The sequence below is a fragment of the Cryptotermes secundus genome, unplaced genomic scaffold (genome assembly GCF_002891405.2).
Source record: "Cryptotermes secundus unplaced genomic scaffold, Csec_1.0 scaffold873, whole genome shotgun sequence".
Lineage (NCBI taxonomy): Eukaryota > Metazoa > Arthropoda > Insecta > Blattodea > Kalotermitidae > Cryptotermes > Cryptotermes secundus.
Window position 1 is genome coordinate 2,904,780 of NW_019739229.1, and position 27,748 is coordinate 2,932,527.

Here is a 27,748-nt window from a genome sequence, read left to right on the forward strand (position 1 = left end):
CTGAACCTTCGGCTTATATAAAATATTGGAAAATTCAACAGTTGAGCGACAAGTGCCTTCAGAAGAAGGGCTCGGCTCCATGGTGTTAGTTAAGCCACTGTGGTTCGGAGAAACCCCACTTTTACCTTACCTGTAGGACGAGGGCACACCAAGGAAACTGGCAACCACAATTTCTGGGAAAAGTAACAGATTTCAGGCAGGCAACTGGTTTCCAGATTAGCAGGTGCACACTGAGAAAACTTGTTTCATTAGTTGCTCACACCTAGTCTGACGTAATGCATGATTTTATCACTTAATGTTAAGCACCTATCATCTGCAGTAGAAGATAATAGTACTGATCCTGTCATAATACGGTGGTAGTTGATATAGGTTGAGACAGCGTGAGAAAAGTGGACGACAATAATATATTGGGACATTAAGTTCAATTTATTTTAATCATCGCGTTCACATGCAATACAAAATTTTGACATACAATGCAACAATTTTAGCAAGACAGGACACACCTGATGATGGCCATATACAGCCAAACCATGTAATGTGGAAGAAGGGTGACTATATAATGGTGGAAATATATGTATGCTTAAATACAACATTAGGAAAAGAAAACATTGGGTGCATCCGTTCTTCTGTGACAATTTAAACTGAGGTGCTTATATTGTTTCACAAAAACTTAGCCTGCATCCAGACTCCTTCATCTCGTGAGAAATTCTTTCCCAAGCCAAATCCATTTTGTCTTGCCTAGCTTAGTCTGGGAGGCATTTGTCATATAAGGCAGGCTCTTGCTCAATTAACTCCACACAAAAACAAAATTAGCAGCTTCATCAAAGTTTTGTGCCATTTTAAGAAACAAATGGATCACTGATGCATGTTATAGAACAACTGACACTAGGAAACTATGTGTCAACACAATTGTGAGAACACTGGCATGCTCCATTGCCTGGAAGTTGAGCTTCTGTGTTTCTGCAAGTTGCGTTGCTGTTTCAACAATTTGCACTGCTGCATTCAGTAACATGTGTTCAACCCAGGCTGATAACGATTATCGTAAATTGAAGGTTGCCAGTTTCCTTGGTGTGCCCTTGCCCTTGCCAGTCCATGAAAATAAAAATTACTGAGCTATAACATAGCTACAGAGGACCTGAAAAACAGTTCATAAAAACTAGCTTACCAACAGGCAGGGGGAAAGGGATCACAGATATGTCTTTTACTGCCTGTTCCACAATAAATGCTGAAATGTTGTTAAGAATAAAACAACTTATCTTTAAAGGAAGATGAGGCAGTATAAAGGACATAAACCAAAATCGTTCTAGATTTTAACAAGGTTTTTTAAACCACATTTGTAAATAAACTAATTATAACAATACATATTTTAATAAATTCAGGCATGTCGCTGTAGTTGTTAAAGGCTAAGATTTTATATTCATGACGTTGTAATGGTATTGTATGTATGTATTGATAATGACCAATACATCAATGAAGGTCGCAGTGCAAGGGACAGATTTTATGGTCCACCCCTTACACACATTGATAATGACCAAGCACATTGTTTCTGCATGTATTGATATGTCCTTCTGAAGATGGTCGCTCTGATTGGAACATGTCAAGGATGAAAGATTAAAAAGGAAAAAAAAAAAACATTATCAAGCACAATGAACGGAGTTGATAATGTTACTGTGATGGCCCTGGATGAATCAAATCAATTTGTCTTAGAATCCTATCAGAGCTTATTCTTTCTAGATTCTTCTATACTAGTTATAAACAAAATCTGGTAGCGATAATACTTTTGTCTTCATTCCTTTGGCTGAAAAAGTTGCAGACTGTTGCTGACCTCATAAAACAGAGTATAGCTGACAATTTTTTCTCAACACTACTCCATGTGATCTGCACCTCACCGCAGTCAATATTGGTACAGTCTGTTCTTTTATTTAGCTCTAAATCTTTTTGTCCTAAGAAACCAGTATTACCTTGAGCATGTTTCATGATACCTGGCCTTTGATATACAGTAATTTATAATTTACGTATTCACTTCTTTCTTCTACAAATTTTACTTCCAATCAATCTCCTCCCCACCTCTACATGCATTAACGGCAGCTTTTCAAACTTTTCCTTCATAAAATATTTTGAAACATATTATGTATGAGTACTGTCTTCTGGGTTGTGATGCTATGGAGTGTGGTGGAAGTTTACCAGTGTTTCAGAAGGACTTACTGCCTCAATAATCAGGGGTGAACAGTAAAACAAGCAAGCAGAAAACCATGAGTACCTGTAAAGTGAATACGGTACATGATCTTCAAATGGATGTAACAATAAAATGATGGAAACCTTGAATACACAAAACAAATAAGTAAAATATGATGAGTAAGTGAACTGATCCCACAGGAATTGCACACTAAGTTAGGGAAAACTTAGTGGCCTCCGTAGTCTAGGGGTAACGTTCCCACCTCGTGACTCAAGGTACGCGGGTTCAAACCCGGCGGAGGTCGTGGAATTTTTAAAGGGCGGAAAAATTCAGGGAACAAGTCCTCCGGGAGGGACTTTAAGCCGTGGGTCCCATGTCATAGCTTTACAGCACGTAAAAGAACCTTATGTCCCAAGGGGACCACTGAGCCAAATTCAGGACATTTCCCGCCCAACAGTAGTCTCTAACGCCTCTGGTAGATGAGGGAAGCATCGAGATACCGCTGAGCCAGTAGAGGCCGAACTCGCTGGCTGAGTCGGAACTGACGGCACGCACCACTACCGGTAGGGAATAGAGACTGGTAGAATATCATAGGGGGACGCACAATGGACCAACAGTTGGTCTAAGTGCAGGGTGAAACCCACCCTCTCCAATACAATACAATACAATAGGGAAAACTTTAAATTGATGAACAGTAAATAGGAATTACAAAGTTCTGCTTTGTTTCACATAAATAACAGATATTTTTCTACGTGATGTGCACTGTCAGCTTGCTGAGCCTATGACAACTTCATATGAGCTGCTTTAGCTGCCCTGACAGACCAGCTACCACATGAATGCTAGGGACTACATTCCCAATTAACTTGACACTGTAAGACGGGCTCCTACTTCTGAGAAAATTACATAAAGAGTCTAGAGAGCTGGGAAGTTTTGTCATACTGCTCAAGATATAATTTGGAATGGGAAAATGGCAAAAACGATCTTATCTGATTTCAGAGGTAACAGGAAAGTGCTTACAGGGGCATAAACAAAAATGGATCATGCTGGGAGTACCTCTTACTGACACCAAAAGGAGAAGGTTCCTTCAGTAGTAATTTATAAAAAAGATAGTCAAAGTAATCTATCACTGCTTATAATGTACAAAATGTATTACATGGTAATAGTAGCAGTAATAATAATATGTATAATCATATATGTAATGTATCATAAAAAAGTCTGGAACACTCTGGAAAGTTAGTGTTGGTTTTTAACTTTTTTGGCCCCTTCTGAACTGCATAGTACCCGAATTGAAGCACAAAAGCAATTCTTCAGACTTGCAAGTTCCAAGATTTTTTAAAACTCCAGGGTAAGAGTTAATGTTTGAGATTTCACTAGCTTATGCACACATTTACATCTCCAAAAGTGTTCAGGGACTGTCAATCACCTGCATGATGTAATGATCTTAAGATCAATAAACTGTGCATTTCACATCAACAGGCCTGAACACTCATTCAGTCAGTTCATGCGAACAGAACAATTCTGAACACACACACACACACACCCTCCACTTTCTAAGCAGCAATCCACAATAGCTCTCACATACAAAGACAATAAATATTATTGCATGTCTCCATATTTAATATACAGCTGCCTCTATAAACACATGTAACTGCCATAGGAAGCACACTGTCGCATGACTAGATAAAACAATCAGCTGTGTTTGTCAAAAAAAAAAAAACAACAATAATACCTTAACAGATGTATATATATATATAAATATTTATATATAGAAACCTGCACCTCTTATGCTTACACTGCAGACGAAAAAAAAAATCACATTATGGAGTAGCACATTCTGATACTTCAGGTATACTTAAAAGATAGCTAGGTTAGAAAAACTTACAAAGAAAGGAATGAATGAATGACAGTATTATGGAAGTTGTTTTAGTTGCTTATTTCTTATGGTTGATAACAGTCTCTTTTAAGGTGCACACGATTCATAAAATAACTACAATGACACATGGTTCCCAGAGGCTTGCACTGCCCCTGTTACAGCTGCAGCTAAATGAACATTACTGCCACTGCACTACTATCGGCTTAATACTTCACTGTAGTGAAAACCTAGAGTTCTGAAATTAACTTAGTACATTCACCACACTGATAATGCATTTAAAACACAGAAATCATTAACTATACATCAACATGGCATTCCAGAGATCACATATGATGGATAGGTGCGCAAAGTGTGACATTCACAAACAGTAAAAATCAATAAGATCTAAAAGTTTGTGATGATGGTACATTAGTACAAAATATTATGTTTTTGGAGTCGCCCATGACACCTCGTATAGAAAAGTGTGCTCTGTCAAACTTGACAACCAGCAAGTTGTGAGCATATAGAATGCTTTGTGCTCACAATCTCCAAATGGGGAAATTACATGAACTGAATGTCACCAAGTTTTTAGAATCAACAACTGCATACAAAAGCAATTATAAAAGAAGGAACTCTGGTAAGACATTCTAACCAACTAACACCCTCTTGAAGAACTGTATAAGGAAGGGAATTCATGGGAATCCAGTCACCAGACTTCACTTTAAAAATAATTTCCATCACAAGAAATTTATCAACAGAGAAGCCCCATAAAGACATCTGTCAATCTTTGATGAGTTCATGTTACAGCTTGCAAAAGAAGGAAGAAATATAAAAACTACATCACCACCAGAAGGAAGAATTGGCTAACATGGCACAACCAACTGACAAAGTATTTTTAAAAAAATACCCTTCATGGAAGAAGATAATTCTTGTTATGGAACAGTACTTGCCTCCTCTTTTCATAAACTTAGTCTATTTTATAAAAGTTGACTATGAACTATCAACTTGGCCATTAATGACTGCTAAGAAGGATGAGGTTATTATTCCATGTACCCACATGAGTTCCTCATCCACCATTTAAAACTGGAGATAGGTTATCATGAATTGCAATAGATGTAGCAGCCATAACAAAAATTTATGTCTTACAAACATGAATCACAGCTCTTGTACCACATTTTCGTGAAGATACCATCTATGTAGTTTTATTTTCGGCCGCGCCATAGCTCAATGAAACAGTTAGTTGCTGGCTTCCCACCGCGGCGGCCTGGGTTCGATCCCGGGTCTGGTCAACTGGGATTTGTGGTGGACAAACTGGCACTGGGGCGGGTTTTCTCCAGGTACTTCGGTTCCCCTGCCAATCTTCATTCCACAAAATTCTCCATCACCATAATCACCCGGGGCCTGCTACAATAGGCCAATCAGGGGCCACTGTGCCAAGGGGATCCAGTTGGACTCCACCCCCCCCAAGTGGTTTTCTTTAAATGTGGTTTTATTTAGAGATGGTCTCCATAAATTAATGTAATTTAATCAAAATCATAATCTGTTTTCAAGAAAATAACCATTTCGTACTTTTGAACCCAAATGAAGGGCCCCTATTTTTGGAGTTAGAATCCTTATATTTACCAGGCAGTGCCCTACAACAGATAAACTCCCAAATACTGAATATGAATAAAACCTGTCCAAACGTTCAAGCACTAGTGATATCTACTCACACACAATGACACACAGCACATAAAGAAAATCATTGTTTTGAGTTCACATCAGCTGAAAATAAACAAGTCCATCAACATCTCCCAATTGATTTTTCCTCACCACCACACTGTTTTCTCACATTCATGTTTATGTCATTAATGATGTGCTTATCTTAATGTAACACACTTGGTTTCTCACTCAAATGCATAAGAAAGTGCATCATGCAAACATTTTCTGGACACCATCCTGATTTTAGCCTTGTCGTTAACAATTTGCAACCAGTGCTGATAGTAATATCAGCAGGCTTTTGTTGCGAAGAGACCAAGCTGGTATTGGCACAAATCGAAAATTTAAAAAAAGTGACAAAAAAGAAAACCATCTAGAATACCACCAGAAATAATGCACTGCTGAAGAGCCCCAAGTTTGTAGTTTTACTATTCATAAGCAGAACTTTCTTTGTCATAGATTTGCAATATGGCACCATTGCATTTACTCAGCCTCTTGCTGGGTTTGTTTTTCTCCATAATAAAGGCTGTGTGCTCTTAGGAGCCAAGGTGCTCTGTTTCTTTTCTCTCCCTGTCAATGCTCTGTTGTGTCTTCTCACTCTGTGAAGGTTAAGTGTTCAGGAGTTACACATTTCCTGGTCTAAAAATAATCACATTTTGTTTGGAACTTAGGGCCATCATTCATTTCACTTTGCTGCTCAATCCATGTGACATGGAAGATCTCTTTCATGCCATCATTATTAATTACAATGTGGCAGATTCAGACTTATATATATATATACACAAAACTGAAGACATCCAAAATAACAGATATTCTGAGCAGTAACAGTGATGAAGATAAGATAATTTCTCAACCACTAACAGCCATGAGAGAAGATGAAAAACCACAGAAGTGGATTATTCAGAATTACAATGCAAACAATATTCAGTAAACATACCTGTATTTGATATTGGGTTTTCAGACTTTATCCATCGTCCTGGTTTTAAGATAACTAAGAAAACCATGATGTTTCGGAAACTGGATCTGTTTCCGTCCTCAGGTGAGCTCTTTCTAAGGGACCCAACAGAATAGGTGTTTTCCCTCACCTGAGGATGGAAACAGATGAAGTTTCCGAAATGTCATGTTTTTCTTAGTTATCTTAAAACCAGGACGATGGATAAAGTCTGAAAACCCAATATCTCTGTGTGTTATACACCATCGTCAGAATCCTAAAGTAAATACCTGTATTTCATTGTCTTATGTGACTAAACCTAAAATTAGAAATAAAAATACCGATTATAATACATACTGAGGATCTCTTCTTTAAGAAGTTTTCAAGGGGCTACGAAATATGAACTTCTTAAGAGGGAAAACATCTTAAATGGGTAGGCTTCAAGATGTTTACAGATTTAATTATACACCTTGCAGAAAATTAATGGAGTAAACATCATATTTTTGCATCAAATAAATGACTAAAACACTAAATACATATGCATTCAAACATGCACTACATGTTCATGCTTATGGTTAGAGTCGAATATTCTGCTCTGAAACGTCATTCTTTCTTCAAGAACATGCCTTGTCTTTCAAACAAAACTGAAGTAAAATTTTCCAGTTTCCTGAGGCTTCTGATGACTGACTTTGGCACACCAGGAATGCCACTACAGAAATGGTGCTGCGCACACTGGTCTAATAACTAGTGCTTTCAAGCTTTTTGGTGCCATTCTCCTTTCCAAATATCTAAGAACTGCAAGAGCACTGCATAAGTTATCCATGCTCTACTGTTATGTCTGTATGTACACGGAACAGTCTCCACATGCTTGAAGCACCTTGGCTTCTCTGACTTTGCAGTAACCAGCAATGGCATCTTTTTATATCAATTCAAATTTTCAAAAATGAGTGCAGTAATTTCATGTATACTCCTACTGACCTCATGAGCATTTTCATTTTTGAAAGCAAGTGTCTCGTCTGGGACTAGGCTGAGAAACAATCCACACTCTTTTGCATGGAATACATCCTTTGGATAGTATTCACTCAGAAGCAATGGATAAATTCACATATTTCCTCTTCAGTTACGCTTTTGGATATTAGGATGGGTGGTAGGATTACTTACTGGACACTGTCACCTAAAAGGACACCTTTTCAAACTGGGACTGACAGATGACCCGAACTGTGAAAGGCGCCTGCAAGAAGACGAATGAGCCACACATATCCTATGTGATTGTGAGGCCATAGCTTACTTAAGATTTTGTCACTTGGGTCAGTTCTTCATGGAACCAAGTGACTTTTATGACGCTCCCATAAATAATGTCCTACATTTCATTCAAAGTGTAGGATTAATAAAGTGTTAACCTAAAGGAGAAGCACAATAGATCACTGAAGGTTGCAGTGTGAGGGCCAGATTTTATGGCTCACCCCTTACATACATTTTTGGATTCCCACTCACTAAAATGTGTTATATAATGACTTAATATAGCATCAGGTATTTAAAAATGTTTGCATAGAGTCTGTATTTTGTAAATGGAATTTTTGCTTTCAGCTTGAGCTTTTACATTTTTTCTACAGCATTTGCTATTTGCGCACCTACCGTGACAGTTATACATATACAGCCTACCTTATCATCAGAACAACGGCATACACCAACATGGACATCTCTAGACACAGATACAACCAAGAGTAAATTACAAGGGTGGAATTTCTTACTTACTCTGTAAGCCAGGGGAGAAATTACAAGCATGTATAATTCATGTAAGATTTGAGGCTTTCACGGCGGTGACTATGAAGAAAGCAGTCTTCTGGGATTTGGCACCGTGTATATGTGGTGTTAACCGACGTTTCGGAGGAACGTATCGCCCCCATCTTCAGGGTTGAAGAAGTATAAGTAAATCTGCAAGCGACAACACCGTGAGACACGGTCAAGCAGTCTGCTTGACCGTGTCTCACGGTGTTGTCGCTTGCAGATTTACTTATACTTCTTCAACCCTGAAGATGGGGGCGATACGTTCCTCCGAAACGTCGGTTAACACCACATATACACGGTGCCAAATCCCAGAAGACTGCTTTCTTCATGTATAATTCAATTAAATAAAATTAGCATGTTCAGCTAATCACATGCTGTTTATGAGATGTTCATATAAGATTCAAACTGTGGTCCTCTGGGTTGTGAAAAATCATGTAGTCTTGTATGAGGACACTGAGAAACATGCTACCTACACCTTCACGGTAGAACTCACAGGATGTCATGATATCACAACCCAGAAGGTTACGACTTGAACCACTGTCAGAATTTAAAATTATGCTCATGTATGACATTTATACATAAATGCGGGAGCGGATGACATGAATTAAGGCATAATGTTAATGAACCTAGCATTAACTTCAGTACCAATGCCTATGTTACATCACTTCTTGAGCTCAAGATTCATATTTACATCATTTATGCACCATGAGAGGGATCGGAATTATCAAGAGAAGAAAATTAAGATATTTTCATCCCTGTTATAATAAAATACAAATGTTAAATTCTTTCCATCCCTGACATTTATCATAAATGACAAGTGCTCTTACCCCATTATGTACAAGCTAACACTGAGTCAATGAGCTTAACAATTTTCCGAAATATAAATTTCTCCATATCTCAGCTCATACTGGATTCAACGATGTTGTGAATGTTAAGCTATCTCAGCTGAGTTGTTGTGGCAGTCCTGGACTAGCATGGCACTGCAGGAAGTAGTACAGGATGCCAGCCTGAGCCATCACGTCTACAGTACCAGCTGCCAACGGATCAAATCGCTGCTGTCGTGAACCTGACTCAGACTTCGCAGAGCCCAGACAGCCAGGACGGAGTAATGTTGGGCCAAATACTGTAGCCAGGTTGTGCAGCGACATCTTGTTCTGAGCTTCATGCTGGTTAACCCTGTGAACATTCAAAAAGTAAACCGACCTTGTCCTTGTCCGAGAAAACACATGCCTAATGAAATAAAATAAAATATCAAATTCATTAAGGAAATTTATAGAAAGAATATATGTACTGTTTCATAATCCCACAGATACTCATGATTTAAATCGTTTTAAGGATTCCAAAAGATTTTATTAACACTTCCTCTTCTGAACCACAGTACTGAATTCCTTGTGTCTGTCTTTTCTCTGCTTCAACCAGAGCCTTCAATAGGCTTTAACATTTGCTCTGATGTAACTGAAGGCTCCATGTTTACACTTTCTTTTTATGTATAATCAAAAAAGCCCTACTTCTGGCCGGGATACAAAAATTGGTGTCACGGGCCACCATGCTGCACTTGGTGAGTCATTAGTATAATTCTGATGACAGCGAGACTTTTTGTTTCATTCAGAATGTGACTGAGGATATGAAATGACACGATCAAATTAGAAGAACTGTAAACTGTAAAGTAAAGTAAAGCTATCCCTGTAACAGGCCGTGAAGGCCCATAGGGTTGTGACATGTTGAGGGTCCCACATTATCTAGACAATCAGCTCAAAGATGGCGGTAAGGTGGTCAGCCTTACGCATTGGCCGCACTTTACTCCCCAGGAAAATTATTTAATTAATTCCTGGTACTCATTTCTGTTAGAGGCTGAGTTGACCCCAGGGTCATAGTGTGGCCGGAAGGATTAGGTCAACCGAAAAAATCCAATGACCTCATAGGGACTTGAACCCCTGACCTTCCGGCTTGTAACATAGTGCCCCACTGTATACGGTTCACGATCAAATTCTGAAAGGGGTTAATTCACTTAAGAGTACTGACCTTATCTGTCTGCCCTGCCAAAAATATTTAGTGAATCCAAATAACAAGTTCTATTTAAGTTGACATGTAAGTACAGAGAAAAAGTAGTCCACGTCCCCAGATGTCTGTATTTGTGAGACTGTACTGTGTTCCCTCGTTAGTGATTGTCTTCTTACCTGATAAGATGAGCCAAGAGATAGTTGATAATATTCTGATTCTGTTGCGGTAACATACTAAAACACTGATGCAGCATGGCACGCCTCTTGCTGGCTGCCTCATTACCACCTGAGCTACTGAATGCATCAAAAAACTTTGGATAAAGCTCATCTGTAAAAAGAGCTTCTGGTAACTCTCGCAGGTACAGTTTCAAAATCCCAGTCACAGAATGGACGTCCACTTCCTTCAACAGTTGCTCTGCTTCATACGAGTCTGTTGAAAAGAAAAACAAACTTGACAGTGAACAATATGACAACTGTACACACAACATGAACTGCAATATGTTACATGATGTAAGCATTCATTGCAAATAAATGAACTGTGGCACATTATTCCCTAAATACTAGCCAGAGCTATGGAATGTTGTGTGAAGGAGGCCACTGAGATCAAGCTACATCCCAGTTATTTTGACAGATGTGGGGGACAAGTCAATCATGGAACCTGAATATTAGTGTGCTCAAATAATTCATATACCTGTATGCTGCATGTTCCAAATTTAGCAACAGATATCTATGTCAGCGGCAAGGTGGGTGACCATGTGATGGACCTCACTGTAACCCCAGACTGAAGAGAATTGATATGGCTCAGTTCTGGTACACTGACCATTTGACTCCTGCTGCTCTCTCACTTGCTAGTTTCTGGACAATATGCACCACTAATCACATCCACCAGACACACAGAGAGAATTTGAAACATTAATTTTTACTCCATTTCAATATGGCTGATTGTCAGACTTCACTGCAGATTACAACCAGTAGACATGAAGTTTCCACAGAGTATCAAAAGATGAATGAAGGACAGGATAATGTGAAACAAGATCATCAAGGTAGATATGAAGAGAACTACAGTAAAAATAAGAGAGACATTGAAATGAACCCTGTTCAGACGTTCTAGGCAAAAGAGTAGAGACTATTAAAAATGGTTTCCATGGGCACTGAGGCAGGCATCCCAATGACACCTCAACTGATGGATCTCCTCCCCAGAAAACTACCTTGGATGTTTTGAAACTACTGAACCACTGCAGCTTTGAAGTCTTTGTCTGACACAAACCTACAGTCCTTTGGCATCTTTGTTTGACCCCAATCTGTGATCTTTGGACTGTAGGATCCTTCAATCCTGACATCCCCATTACTGCATGGTGCTATTGTGAAACCCTGTGAGATCTTTGTAACAGCATCAAGAAAATGAGTCCCAGCACGCTCATGAGGGGTGTCACTGTGTTGCATAACAGTACCCATCCATGCGTCACCCATACAATGGTTCAAGCGTTTGGAAGTGTTGGACTATCCCACACGTAACCCAGACCTGTCAGCATGGCAAGGCATCACATCCCAGAGGATAGTACTCATCTTCATAGACAAGTGTGTGAAAGGAATAAGACCAGGTATAAAATGGAACAAGCAGCCAACCAATGTTTTGCTTTCTGTTATATGTTACATTAACTTGTAGCCATTTCCATTATGCAGCAAGATGTGTTGTGACACTCACTTGTTTCAAAAGACTTCTTGAGACGACCCAGATCAGAGGCAGAACCAGATACTCGATAGATCCCAACTTCAGCCATACCCCGACGCTCAACTTCCCTTACGCATGCTGTCACAATAAATGGAACTTCTCTTTTCTGGCGCCTGAAATTGTCATGTTAAGTAACTCTGTGATTACATACCATGGAGAAGAATTCTTTACACACAGTAAAGGAACTGTAAGGTGTTTCTGATAAAACTCCTAAAGCCTACTTTCCAATTTCACAGGCTTTCAGTACTACAGCACTTGTACAGTTTGAGGCCCTAACAGCAGTGGTTATGAAGAGTTCTGTCTTCTGGGATATAACAACATGTGGTCCATTGAAATTCAACTGAGGTTTTGGAGGAATATGCCATCTTCAGGGCGCTGCTCGCTTGCTACTTGCTTCATATTGGTTTGGTGCTTGGCCTATTTTTTGACCCTGATGATGAGGAAAGCATTTTCCTCAAACATTGTTGATTGCTTTTCAGTCTACTACATGGTGTTATATCACAAAAGAGAACTCTACAAATCTCAATTTGCTAATGCAGCATTTAAGTAATAAATTTAAGACTGCAATAATGTAACACAATCTCGATGAAGGGATAGCATGCTGGACTTGTGTAAGGAATGTCATATGATCAAATACTAGTGGTGCCAGCACATTTTGTCTTTGTAAAATATGACAACCACTCGGTTGTCCAACCTGTAGCCAGTTGTCATACTCACTGCACTATCTCAGCTCTTCACATGCTTATAGGAAGATCATAAAATTAATTTACAAATGCACTTTTTCTGTGCAGACATGTACTCTAGCACAACACTGTGTTGCACAGAATCACCACCCACTCCGGTAAATATGGTAGTACACTTCAGCACGCTGTGGAAAATGTGGCCACTGTTAAAAATTACTTTGGTGAAGAAAATTTGTCTACTATAAAAGATTCTCATTTCTGCTTCAATTCTCGAAATTGTTATGAATTTCTGTCTTAATCTTGTCTCAAAATGAAAAAGTCATACCTGCACATGCCTCCAATATACCACAGCCAATACATAATGAACAAGAGTTGTCACAAAACTTTACAGAATCGATGAGGCAAAATGTAGTATAAATTGACCGTACTTGCAAACTTGTTGGATCTTGGCTCCAAACAGGCCAGCTGTGCGAGACGTTGGTACACGACGAAGGGTTACTTCGCTTGGTACAAACCGCAGTGTCACCAAGAGGGAGCAGTGGTGCATAGGAACCAACTTATCCACAGCTCTTTCTCCAAGCCATGACCGACTTAACTGAAACAATATTACAGATTCTTCAGGACCATATACCAATAATGGATGTTGTGGAAGCTTTCAAATTTTCCCATAACAGTAGTGTATATTCTCAATAAGCAGCCTTCATAATATTCATTCATCAGTAATCTGTCAGACGACAGGTCCACAGTCTCTTCCAAAACAGTTACTCCACTTAATGTGATCTAGAGCTTTCTCCTTCAAATAAAAATATCCTCTTCTGTCCCCAAGGTCATCCAGCATCTTCTTAAGTCTTCTTCGTCTTCTGGATCTCGCATACATGGTATCTCTGTTTTTGGAAAGAGACTATCCAGGAAAACTGTTAATGTGGTAGTTTTTCTATTTGCTTTCCACATCGCAGTACAAAGCCGTTCAAACCACTCTGGTCGTGCCTGTTGCTATACAAACCATCTCGAGCATCATTTGCTCTGTGCTTCAAGTCGCTGCTGATGACGCTGCTTCCGGCATCCGTTTTTGGTTTTTGGTGTCTCTCTTCGTCTGATGCCTACCCTTTGAGTATGCCAAGGACCCCTTCATAATATATCAGTATTTTTAAACAAATCACTTCTTCTCAACATTTATGAAGTCAGTTTCTTTGTACAAAGATTTTATTGACATAAATTAAGTGAACTATAGAATGTGCTTTTTTAGTGCATACCAATTAACGAGTATGATGTTTTAAATCATGAAGTGTGCAGTTGCATATGTAATGAATGGACAATATTAGTGCAATGTAGCAGTTTTAGCACAGTAAGACACCTGAACATGGCCATTCAGGGCCGAAACAAGTTGTGTCAAAAGTGGAAGCGTAAGAAAGAAGGAACAATTTGTTGCATTGCTGACGGATTGTGTAGTATAATAAATGGTATCAGCCGTCTTCTAAATGTTTACCCTTTCATTCTCAAATATAAGAACAAAACCTCAAATCAGAACTAAAAGCCACAGATGCAAAAGATACGTACAGCAGAGTGGTTTCAATTCTGCATATGGAAGAGGAACTGATGCTTCAAGTTCTGCATCAGGATTGGTTCCAACAGTGGGCTTTCAAGAACACAGTGATGAAACTTCACATTTGAAGACAATGAACCACAAGACAGTTATAGAGATGACACAGAAATATGACAGGTATGATACTTTCTCATGCATGCAGAATGACAGTGAATATAAACAATTACTTTACCTTCTGTGTGCTTTTAGCTCGGAGGATAGCGCGGTCCTGACTTTCTTCATACAAGAGGATACGCAAATTCTGTGAGCCCTCGAGTTCAATAACAAATTCTTCATTCCAGCGAGGATTAGCTGAGTTGCATACCAGTTTTGACTTCGCCTTACGAAAGTAGTGGCCATATGAATCCACTTCTACACATACAAACAAGTCTGTTGACAAACAAAACACAGTCAAGCATATGACCAAAATACTGACAGGTATCTGTAAAAAGACTCATTTGCATGGTGTCATTATAAGAACTGGAATGGAAGAATGCGATTCCTATTTAATGCTTCTCTTGGGGAAAGGTGTACTTGAACATGAAAGCAACATTAGAAAGAGAAAAACTAATGCTACAGAAACTGGGATGAGGAAATATATGAAAAATGATACACTCATCTGAACTTTAGCTGTGGATTTCAATCAATTATAGTTTATAAGTATTACTGTAAAACTTCAAAATTCATTTCATACACAGCGACTCTGCACATCTGATACTGGTCCACAGAACAGAGCACCCTTAATCAACATCAGTGGGTTAACAATTATCTGTCCATTATCACAAGCACAGAAAGATGAACTGGAGATATATTAATGATTTACATTCATGTATTTTTATATGTGCTTCACACAAGGTGAACTGGGCATGTCTTGATGCTGGGTGAGCACAATTCTCTAATCCCACACAGGGAACCAGAGACATGAGTTTGTTCTTAAAGGGCTCTGTTGGGTTTCTGGACTTCATCCATTGTCTAGTATTCCAAGAAAAATGCAAGGTTTTGAAACTGGATGTTTCCATCTTGAGGTGAAAAGGTGGGGAGGCACCTATCTGAGTCCACTAGAAAAAGGTAATCTCAATCAATCACATGACTGACCCTTACCTCGTCTGAATGGACCCAATTCAGGAGGAACCTCGGCATCTTGCACTGAGGATGGGAACAGATCCAGTTTACCATCCATGCCAGCACAGCCAATGTAACATTTTGCCCATATAAAAGTGTGAAGCGTTCTATATGGTTCCATAACAGAGGGACAAAATACTTAATGACTACCTGCAGGCTGGTCAAGATCTTGCAGTTCCTTTAGTGTAAGATGAAGATCACCAACCAACAAGCTTTCATCCCGACCTGTGCGCAGAAGATACGAGCCCATGTTCGTTTTGAGGAAGGTTCTGCAGGCAGTGATCCATGCCTGAAGTTCATACATACTAACTGTACTCATTCCTCCGGGGCTGGGAAGTTGGCAAGACTGGGGAAGAAATATGTATCATATACCACCAAAACTGTTTCTATAAAAAAGATTCAAAGCTGACAACTTTACATAAATCACACAATCTTAGTTCCATATGTAACAAATTCAGTTTCCTGAGAAATTAAACTACTAACATGGGAGAAAATCAATAATGTTGCTGACTGAATTGTATAGGTGCCTATTTTACTTTGAGGAAACAACAAAACTTACATGTTTCAAAGCGAGTGATAAGAAAAACATTTAGGCCTAAGAAGGATGAAGTAAATAGGCATTTTAGGTTATTATATTATGGTTTATGCAGATCAGTACTGTCAGGATAATGAAATCTAGTTTTTTTATTGCTAGTGGTGTGGGCCAGGGAAACCAGGTGGGACTGAAATTAAACAGGACACATCAGCTGTTGACCTATGCTCATGATGTGAATCTACTGGGTGATAATGTAGATACCATAAAGAAAAACACACAAACTTTAATTAATGCAAGTAAAGGGGTTGGTCTAGAAGTAAACACATATAAAACTATTAAAACTAAAATTCTGGACTGTATCCATCGTCCCAGTCAGTTGAACCACGATGTTCAGTGGTCCAGTGATTGAGATTAGCTTGATCTAAGGGACCCAACTGTATNACCTATGCTCATGATGTGAATCTACTGGGTGATAATGTAGATACCATAAAGAAAAACACACAAACTTTAATTAATGCAAGTAAAGGGGTTGGTCTAGAAGTAAACACAGAGAAAACTATTAAAACTAAAATTCTGGACTGTATCCATCGTCCCAGTCAGTTGAACCACGATGTTCAGTGGTCCAGTGATTGAGATTAGCTTGATCTAAGGGACCCAACTGTATAGGATACATAAGAACCCTCCTTACCTTTTAATTTTTTCTCCCATCTTTTCCCCCCTTTTTACCTCCATTTTACTTACCTGAGGACGGTAGCAGATCCAGCTTCCGTAACGTCGTGGTTCAACTGACTGGGACGATGGATACAGTCCAGAATTTTAGTTTTAATATCTATTCTCCATCGTCGGGATCCTTTAGCTCTTATTTACAGAGAAAACTAAGTATATGTTGTTGTCTTGTCACCAAAATGCAGGGCAAAATCATGACATAAAGATAGGAAACAGATGTTTTGAAAATGTGGCACAGTTCAGATATTTGGGAACAATGATAACAGATCGAAACCTGATTCAGGAGGAAATTAAGAGGAGATTGAACTTGGGTAATGCTTGTTACCATTCAGGCCAGAACCTTCTGTCTTCTCCTCTGCCATCCCGAAACATAAAAATTAGAATATATAAAACTATAATTTTGCCTGTGGTTCTGTATGGGTGTGAAACTTGGTCTCTGACAATAAGGGAGGAACATAGAATAAGGGTGTTTGAGAACAGGGTGTTGAGGAGAATATTTGGCCCGAAGAGAGATGAAGTGACAGGAGGTTGGAGAAAACTGCATAATGAGGAGCTTCATAACTTGTACTCTTCTCGAAGTATAATTAGAATGATCAGGCCAAGGAGGATGAGGTGGGCAGGTCATGTAGCACGAATGGGGGAGACGAGGAATGCATATAGGATATTGGTGGGAAAGCCAGAAGGAAGGAGACCACAGGGAAGACCAAGGCGTAAGTGGGTGGACAATATTAGAATGAGATAGGATGGGATGGTATGGACTGGACAGATCTGGCTCAGGATAGGGACCAGTGGAGGGCTCTTGTGATCACAGTGATGAACCTTTGGGTTCCATAAAATGCTGGGAAATTCTTCAGTAGCTGCTGAATTGGCGGCTCCTCCAGAAGGGCTCAGCTCCATAAGTAAGCAAGCAAGCAAGCTAGTGGGGTGGGACTAAGTCCCTTCTACTGCAGCCACTTCTGGCCTATTGTACCAGCCCCAGATGATAGGTCAGGGTGATTGTGGAGCAATTGGTGGAATGAAGATTGGCAGGGGAAACCGAAGTAGTGGGAGAAAACCTGCCCCAGCGCCACTTTGTCCAACACAAATCCCACAACCAGACCCGGGATCGAACCCAGGCCACCATGGTGGGAAGCCAGCGACTAACCACTTGAGCTATGGTGGGGCCTAAAATCTAGGTTACAATGGGCTGGACATGTAGCTGGAAGGGGGGGGGGAGACAAGAAACTCAGACAGAATTTTGGTGGACAAATCTCTTGTAAAGCATCCACTTTGAAGACTAAGATGTAGATGGAAGGATATAACTAGGATGGATCTTAGGAAAACAGGTTAGAAGTTTGGGGTGGATGGAAATGGTTCTTATTTCCAATGGCAGCATTTGGTATCAGTGGTGTACTAATTGCTCTCTCTACTGCCAGTTAGTCACATGAGAAGAGCATTGGCAAGCACTAATACAAACAATGTCTGCTACTATACATCACATTGACAAAATGTGTGCAGTTCACTTCCACCAGTCACTGAATACTTTTCTCTGTGGCTACACAGCTGTGAACATCTATCATGTTTATATTCAGGCATGGTGGCATACGGTACTGAATTACATGTTTCTTCTTGGCATTACAAAAGAAGGGGGAAAAAAGTTTGACAAATATATCCATTAATTTCATCGGCAGTATCCTGGTACATCTTTACCCATAAAATGTATGTGTTACAGTTGCAACAACCAAAATGAGTGATGACAAAAGAAACCCTCCTACACCTCCAAACAAGATTTAAGTAAGTCTAAAAAAAGAAAAAGAAAATCAGTGCCAAGAAAGTTGTATCTCCAAAGTGCCCATTCTTGGAACCCTGAAGATCCAAAAGCCCGGTGGTGAACCATACTCAACCTTCAGATTCAGTTCCAAGGCTTCACTTTTATAAAATATTTTGAACAAAAATATTACTTCAAACACCACTTCATTTGTTGATGACCAGGTGAGTGATAAATCGAGACATACGACAAGGAAGGATACACAAAGAACACTTTCTAAGGCTGTGGCTGTACCAGCTGTATTCACACATGGATAAGAAACATTTACTGTGTCCAGTGTTGGGGCAGGTGATACGAATTGCAGAGATGAAACTCCAAAGTTGTGTAGCAGGATATGCAAGACTGGTTCAAATAAGAAATACAGTAATTACAAAAGAACATAAATTCTTAATCTGAAAGATAAAATCATATAGCATTAATCTCTATGGAAAGATTATGTTTTACAAATGGAAACACATTATATGTAAAAAAAATTCCTAACAAATAAACCAGGAAGAGGAAAAGTATGTAGCATGCAGCATTAAGGTGACAAGATCAATATCCTCTTCAGAAAGACAAGAACAGGTTGTGCGTTTGCCTAATCCACAATAATGATGATGATTTGGAGGGGATGGTGGTGGTGAAGACAAAAATGACATCATCTAATTATAGGAAGTAATACTCCAGCAAAAATCCATACTGTACCTGGAGGGCATGTACTGCCTCTATCCACTGAGTGCGTTCAAATTCCGATGATAAGAAAAATGTGTATGTGCGAGCAGCTGAACGATTTCCTACTCGAAAGACCAAATTGGGTGATGCCAGCACCAGCTGTGCCTCCAGGTCTGCTAGCTTCTTTCTCTGCTTATCCGAGCCTCGACTTCCAAGCCTTAAACGCTGTCACCAAGGCCAACAGAAAAATGAAATCTGACATTTCTGTTTCAAAGCATCTGAAGTTCAGGAAGCAAATATGAAGTGTCAGAACCAAGTGAAGTACACACTTTTCTTGACTGCGCCTTGCAGCAGGCCTAGCATCACAGTGCTTACAACTCAAATCTCATTAATACCAGGTCCAATTATGGCCACCTGCACCACAACGGCAGGAGATTACAGATGACAAAGGTTAAAGTACACAATATTATGTCAAAACTTTAGATTCCCACTGCAAAGACCACTATCTTCTGGGATGTAACACCATGTAATCTGTAGGTATCCACGGATATTTCACAGGGATGTCAGTAAACACCTACCATACTGTATGGTACTGTATGGTGTCATTCCAGAACACAATAATCTTAGCTGGAAATACAGTTAGACAACATTCTGATAAATGACAGTAAGCATGTGCTAGGCCGCACCATAGCTCAAGCGGTTAGTCACTGGCTTCCCGGGCTCGATCCCGGGTCTGGTCAAGTGGGATTTGTGGCGGACAAAGTGGCACTGGGGCAGGTTTTCTCAGAGTACTTTGGTTTCCTCTGCCAATCTTCATTCCACCAACTGCTCCACAATCACCCTCACCTATCTATCATCTGGGGTCGTACAACAGGCCAGAAGTGGTCGCAGTACAAGGGACTTAGTCCCACCCCACTAGCATTAAAAAAAGCATGTGTTATACAATAAAAGAAATAGAAAGGTCTTCACAATTACAGTAAGAAGACATTACACATTAAACCAGGATTCATATATTATGCTGAAATGAAGGAATGTGAAACTCATTATTCATTCCCTTAATAAAAGTAAGATATGTGAGTATGTTCGGGTAGTATAAAAGCGTTTGGTTTTGCAAGATGCAAGATTTTCTTGGTTTCATATTTAGAGCACAATAAATAAGATGTTCATACCTTCTCAAATGTCAGAACAAAACACCAATGTTATATAGTTCCAGTGCTGAAAGTGTAATTAAAACTATAATGAGAAATATTTTATCAGGCATAACACTGTATAAACATGGCAGCCTCTTACCTTATCATCATTTCTTTCATCCCACAAAATCTGGTCACGTACAGTACATGCCTGAGATTTCAGTGCCACAATATTAGGAGGTGAATTCTCACGAGGCTCAACAGCCGGCTCTTCAAATATCACAATGTCACTCAAAGGAATGTACCATTTCAACTCAAAAGTGAATTTGTCTCGTCCAGATGCCTGCAAAAATTGGAACAGGGTGGTAAGTATCACCAATCCATCTCAGTTATATCTATAAACACTTCCACAACAAAGAGATGAAGACTGATTTTAAATGCAGAATATCCATAAATGATCTTTATGGTTTTAACCTTTTATTACTCAGAGCATGATCAAGGCACAGCCAAGACATATGAACCATCCAAAAAATGAATTAAGAAAGTTTTGTGAAAACTAATTATGAACATCACAGGGGACTCAAGTAATGCCAAACAAAGAAGGAACCTCCTGTCACACTTTCTGGAGAATACTCAGTCAAATTTTGCACAGACCTCTGTGTTTTGTGTCTTGTGCTCTTCTAGTGATGATGGCAATGGAAGAATATAAACATTGTCTTCAATAAACCCCCCAGAAAGTATCACTGGGATTGGGATCTGATCTCAATGCACTTCTGCCTGGGTATATATTTATCATGTGCAAATGACTAGAGCAATAAATTCTGATGATTCACTTGTCTCGACAGATGAACTGTAGCCTCACCAATGAAAGACCATTCTGTGATACTGAAAAGCATCTCAATCCAGCAGAAAGAAAATGCAGTAGGCTGCAACCAAGGCAGCAAACTGAAGCTTTCTGAACCGAGCCTTCCAACTGGAATACTGTTCAGCTGTTCCTTAAATGTATTCTTAACAATGAAGGACTAAAATGGCTGAAATACTTTATGAAAGTCTGGTATTTCAGACATATCTGACAATCAAAAATATTATTTTACGATAACTTTGGAGATGCTGCACCAAACCAAGAATCATATCAATGACAGTGTGCAGTGAAACAGTTGTACATATAAAAAAATATATGTATGAATAATCACAATTGACTGAAACAGAAAACAAATACATATAGGTCCTGTGACAGTCATGCAAATACATAAGTATAAACTGATATCTATGTATCACAGATACAAATGCTGTTATAACATTACTTGTCTGTATGCATAAGTATTTAAGCTAACATGTTTACTAAGTTGTACTAACTATACATTTCAGCAGTGTACACTGCTCAGATAAATATCTGATTACAGGAAGAACATTTCCATTAACTGTTAAAAGTGCTTCAGATCATAATGATGGTATCATTTCATTAGTTACACCAAATATGTGTCTTTTCAACTTTATATACACCTGAAACAAACAAGAAAAATTCTGCTCATGAAAGAACTCTCAAATATTTTAAAAGTTATCAATATTTCTGCATCCTACAGACAATATATTTTACCTTGTATTTTGCACAAGCAATAACATCATTAAAAAGGAAGAGGTGACGAAGTTTGCGGTGTCCATCAGATAGCTCCACTATAAACGAATTCTTCACAAGGCGACGCTGGGCTCGATCAGCAGACTGTCAACAAAAAACAAACCACAAGGGTGAAGACAATGGATAATGTCTTGGCCATTTTATGGCATAACCTGATACTAACATGTCATTTCCTCAGAAAGTTCTGGACAAAGTGTGTTGCACATAAAAGGTTGTCTTGCTGTGAGATAACATACCACATGCTTAACACTCTGGGAACTATTTCCTGTTGCATTATAATGTTCGAAGAAGTAGCAAAATGAATTCAAGAAATTTTCACACCATGTGTGTTAATATCTGTGTCTGCGATGTTTGGTCATCAGCCCATGCTTACTGTAAAAGGCAACTTATGTAACTGTTCAGGCACCAAAAACAATCCAACCAATGCACAAGTTACAGAGAATACAATTAACTTCATTTCAGTGGGCCATCACAGCCCACAGCTGTGTGCCTTGTAAATTGAATTCACTTATAATAAGCAAATTTAAATAACTACCACAAGAGTTTCACTCTGTAACATATAACAAATATTTTGCATGACTTCTCCCTCATGTATCATTCCAAAGAAACTATTTCACCATGAACTACAGTGTTAATGACATGTTATTACTTTTGCAACTGTTCTTCAAAGAGAAGCACCTGAAGATGGAGGCGATATGTTCCTCTGAAATGTAGGTTAACACAATATCTACATGGCGCCACGTCCAAGAAGACTGTTTTCTTCATAGTCACCGCCGTGAAAACCTCAAATTTTACACAGAAGCACATTTGTTCTCAATTATTTTATTCATTCCTTATAGGCTTGATGGTCACAGTTTACTTACAGGCAGTGGTGGGATGGTCTTCTTCATTGAAATGTTCAGACTGACTCCTGTGGCCCAACCAGTCTACCACTCAGTGAGTGCGGTGATATCTTCTGCATTGCGTATAGTAGTCAGAGCATGAAATAACAATTCACCTCCACAAAGATACTGGGTTTTCGGACTTTGTCCATCGCCCGGATTCCAAAAAAAAAAAGTCCCAAAACCCAGCATCTCTGTGTGTTATACACCATCGTCAGAACCCTATAGTATCTAATTCACCTCCAATCCACTTATATGCTTCCAGAGCACAGTGTTGCCGGACATGAAGGCAGTGAAATGTAGCAGGCACTGTTCATCAGTCCCACTTCTACCTCCAATTTTTACACACCAGCAGACCCTTCCCCAACATATATATTCCTAGACTCTTCACTTTTGTCCTGTCATGAGATGGTAGACCGGCTTGTTTACTTACTGGAAACATGGTTTTTGTCTGAATCATGTTGAATTCATCCAAGAAGTTCTGTGTCATCTTGAGGGCTTCATTTAATGTCTTATGATCCGGATGAGAACTTGGAGTATACTTCAGCAAGTCCTGAAACAGTAATTGTTCATGTTCATTTCATCATTTGTGTGAACCTGTTTCACAATTCATACAAGCACACAATTCCATGGCATAAGGCATGAACGAAGTATGTGCGACCTTAAATTCTGCCCCACATCCACCTCAACCAAAGGGAAGAAACAATATTATTCATAAGTTTAATGTACCATATTTATTCATGTACCATTGTCTGTGATGTATGCCTCAATTTTGGAAGCAGAATTTGGGGAGGGGATAAAGCAGCATATTGATAAGTGAAAATTTACGGTATACATCCCTTGGAGAATTGGCTAGATGTATTGATAATGCATCAACAATAAAGAATACGATTCTTCGGGTAGCAGCTTCCAACCATGGACATTCCTCTTCCTACAGTTTCCTGAACTATCCCAAGCATTAGCTACCAGCTTCCAAAAGTAACACCAGTTATCCCACTAACTCACTGACTCACCAACCAAGTAACTGCAACTCCTAACTGGTCCTGCTTGTGACATCTTGGCATGAACCACACAGATAACACCATTTCTCAGTTGCAGTGCAATTGTTGCTATGGAAACATGCTTGTTTGCAGGTCTACATATTATTATTGTAGGGGGTGGGTTTCCCCATGTACCACGACCAGTTGTTGATCTATTGTACGTCCCCTTCTGATATTCTACCAGTCGCCATACCCTACCAGTATTGGTGTGTGCTGTTAGCCCCGTTCAGCCAACAAGGTCAGTCTTCGGTACCTAATACTTGCCCCATTTACCAGAGGCATTGGAAACTACTTGTGCGGGAAACTTTTTGCCTAATTTAGCTCAGAGGTCTCCTAGAGACATGAGGATCTTTTATGTGCCGTAAATCTACGACATGGGACACACGGTTTAAAGTCCCTCCCGGAGGACTTGTTCCCTGAATTTTTCCGCCCTTAAAAATTCCACGACCTCCACCGGGTTTGAACCCGTGTACCTTGAGTCATGAGGCGGGAACGTTACCCCTAGACTATGGAGGCCGCAGGTCTACATGTTACACTATATTCATATACGTACTTGGTGTGTCATCAGATGAATGATGTTTGAGTAGGGCATGACATGGACAACTTCATGAGCACTGGTACACAGTATGCATATTTATGAAGTTAAAGGTATACACTGTCTTTGCTCACATAACTCAGCATTTGTCTGCACAGGAAATACATTTTAGTAAGATGTAATGGCAACAAATTTTTTACAAGATGCTTAGTGTCAGAGTCTGTACTTACATGTAATACCAAAGCATTTTTCTGCACACGAGCTACAGGTTTGTGAAGCAAATCTTCTAAAGACAAAGATTGTGACTGTCCTCCACCAAGTGACTTCAAGCGAATATCCCGTGTGATGTCAGCAAATTGTGCATTTGAAGCTGAGCACTTGCGCACCGTATCTGTTGCACGCCCATAGTTATGCAGAAATGCACCATAGATATTGATGTTACTAGCCTGATGGAAACAAAAGTGGCACATAAAGAGGTTCTCAAGAAATGTTAATTAAATAACATAAGTAAACATGTGCTATCCGCAGTCGGCATTCTGCTTCTGTCACTAGTTGTGAACCAGCACAGAACTGATATGGCTGATGCCACCTGTCTTGCTTGAAGGTCACAACTTGTGTTCAGACTGCACCATTTCACTGTTCTTGTAAACACACTGCATTAAAATTATGTTTCTACACAAAGGTATGTCTTAGGAATGTGATACCATATAATGGTGTGAAGGCTCCAGACTTATGCACACCATAAAACATGAGATAATTAACAATGACTGAGCATTAGCACATTTTTAGCATAATGATTTATTTTGAGCAGGTTCTACTTTCTCTCCTAATGTGAAATTGGAGCTGCTCTATCAAGAAGCATTTCATCATGTGATCAAAATTTCAGCCACATGAGCCCAACAGAGGGAAGCTCAGATGAATGAATGCATCATGCACTACATGTTTCGGCATAAAAATGCCATCTTCAGGTGCTTACTCAATCCACGCCAAACTAGTTCATTGCATGCCTTATCCTCACATTAAAATAACTAAAATATATATCTATCATATACAGTGACAAATGTCAAACGTTAAAAATATTAAAATTGTTCAGGATTCCTCATGGCTACGTCGCACCTCACTATGCCAGTCACGCCCATCCTCCTCTGTTGGAGCACTCCTTCACTATCGTGTGTGTGTTGTGCTTTTGTTGTGTCTTGCTCCTGTGACTGCGTGTGTTATACTGTTGGGCCTGCTGGGTATGTGTTGGCACTTTTTGGCATTTTTATGCCGAAACATGTAGTGCGAGTGAGACAAGGAGATAGATGAGTGTATGCACTGCAAGACGGTTTAAATAAATCATGGATCTATAAATAAGCCTTAAAATTTTGTTTTTTAATTAAGTTAAGATATATAAAAAATAATTATAAATATACTGTGAGACTGAAACTGAATACAATATTTTACACATAATATGAAGCTAAAATACAATATTACTGCATACTTCCAGCTTCTAACTCATAAAATAGGCATATGTTATATCATCAATTTTACACATTGCTATAAATTCTTATTATACACGACTTTCATTGTATACAGAAATATAGCATATATCATAACACTCTTTAAAATGGGAAAGAACTTTAAACGGGAAGACACACACAGGGATGTCTGAGAGTTCCGACACGGTTGCTGCAGTCACAAGATCTGCTCTTGCTGTCAACTCACCATAACTCATAAAATAGGCATCTGTTATATCATCAATTTTACACATTGCTATAAATTCTTATTATACACGACTTTCATTGTATACAGAAATATAGCATATATCGTAACACTCTTTAAAATGGGAAAGAACTTTAAACGGGAAGACACACACAGGGATGTCTGAGAGTTCCGACACGGTTGCTGCAGTCACAAGATCTGCTCTTGCTGTCAACTCACCATAACTCATAAAATAGGCATCTGTTATATCATCAATTTTACACATTGCTATAAATTCTTATTATACACGACTTTCATTGTATACAGAAATATAGCATATATCGTAACACTCTTTAAAATGGGAAAGAACTTTAAACGGGAAGACACACACAGGGATGTCTGAGAGTTCCGACACGGTTGCTGCAGTCACAAGATCTGCTCTTGCTGTCAACTCACCATAATGCGAAAATGATCTCCGATAGTGAGGCGCCCATCCCAATTCTGTGTACGACGTTTCAATCCATCTAGGAAATTCTGGTGTAATGCATGCAATTCTGGAATTTTGTAGAACATTGTGCTGAACTCATCTTCTGATATGACCGGCTGAGAAGTGGTGAGGGTGGCCTTCATAGCCTTCATGTACTGTCAATTGAGATGATAAAATGAGCCAATCTCCACACACACACACACACACACACACACACACACACAAACTAAGCAACATCATTACTAGCAGAGCAGCATGGTAAAATCTGCAAGTCAATCAAACATATATAACATGCATGCAATAGCACCACATAGACATTAATACAAGTTGTGTAAATAACACACATAATAACCACAGCGCAATAAAGGAATGCAGCATAACAAGATCGAACATCAGCAAATATACCCTCGAATAAACGAACAGCTGCCAACCTCAATGAAAGTAACATTAAGATGTTTTAATTTTAATTTTTAATTCCACTCTCAATTAAAACTTTATATTTTAACTGATCACAACATTGTGTTCACATGCAATATGTTCCTTTAACATACAGTGGAACAATTATGCCAAGATGGATATGCCCCTGATGATGGCCATGTACGGCCAAAACATGTAGTGATAGAAAAGCAGAACTCGATAATAAGTTGCATCTGAGATGGAAATATATGCATAAAAATTAGATATAATTAGACTCTTAACCCTGTAATGTATTTCACATTTACCCAAAATAAGACAATACCCATTCCCTAATTCCTGCTCTCTCTCAAAGTTTGTGGTAAAGCAGTGACAGCACAACATACTGCTAACTCTCATGAGCAATTTCCAACAGCACCTGACAACTGAAAGCTACCATCAGTAACAATGTGTTCTGCTCAATGCCCACCTGGTTTTACTCTGCAACTATGCTATACTGTCACACAGTAAACACAGCATGTTGCTACACTAAAAGTGCTTTGTACTACTTGTGGCAAATTATACCAGACAGGTTTTGTTTATGCATGATTACAATATAATCACTCTTCTTAAGGTACTGATTTAAGAAAACAAAATAAGGAAGGGACTACAGTGATTTG

The 27,748-nt window shown here is 39.1% G+C and overlaps 1 protein-coding gene across 1 annotated transcript in view; it reads right to left on the bottom strand.

Annotated features, from left to right (window-relative positions):
• Window positions 1–9,352: 9,352 nt before the first annotated feature.
• Window positions 9,353–27,748, bottom strand: part of LOC111871816 (active breakpoint cluster region-related protein) — a 32,183-nt gene continuing 13,787 nt past the window's right edge. The window contains exons 5-16 of the mRNA XM_023865181.2: window positions 26,645–26,830; window positions 24,736–24,951; window positions 23,364–23,483; window positions 22,011–22,133; window positions 20,574–20,756; window positions 19,317–19,508; window positions 15,715–15,910; window positions 14,636–14,832; window positions 13,289–13,455; window positions 12,151–12,290; window positions 10,623–10,875; window positions 9,353–9,621 (exon numbers count right to left, since the gene is read on the bottom strand). Coding sequence (XP_023720949.1) covers window positions 9,387–9,621; window positions 10,623–10,875; window positions 12,151–12,290; window positions 13,289–13,455; window positions 14,636–14,832; window positions 15,715–15,910; window positions 19,317–19,508; window positions 20,574–20,756; window positions 22,011–22,133; window positions 23,364–23,483; window positions 24,736–24,951; window positions 26,645–26,830 — 2,208 coding nt within the window. The 3' untranslated portion in view covers window positions 9,353–9,386. The remainder of the gene's footprint in view (window positions 9,622–10,622; window positions 10,876–12,150; window positions 12,291–13,288; window positions 13,456–14,635; window positions 14,833–15,714; window positions 15,911–19,316; window positions 19,509–20,573; window positions 20,757–22,010; window positions 22,134–23,363; window positions 23,484–24,735; window positions 24,952–26,644; window positions 26,831–27,748) is intronic.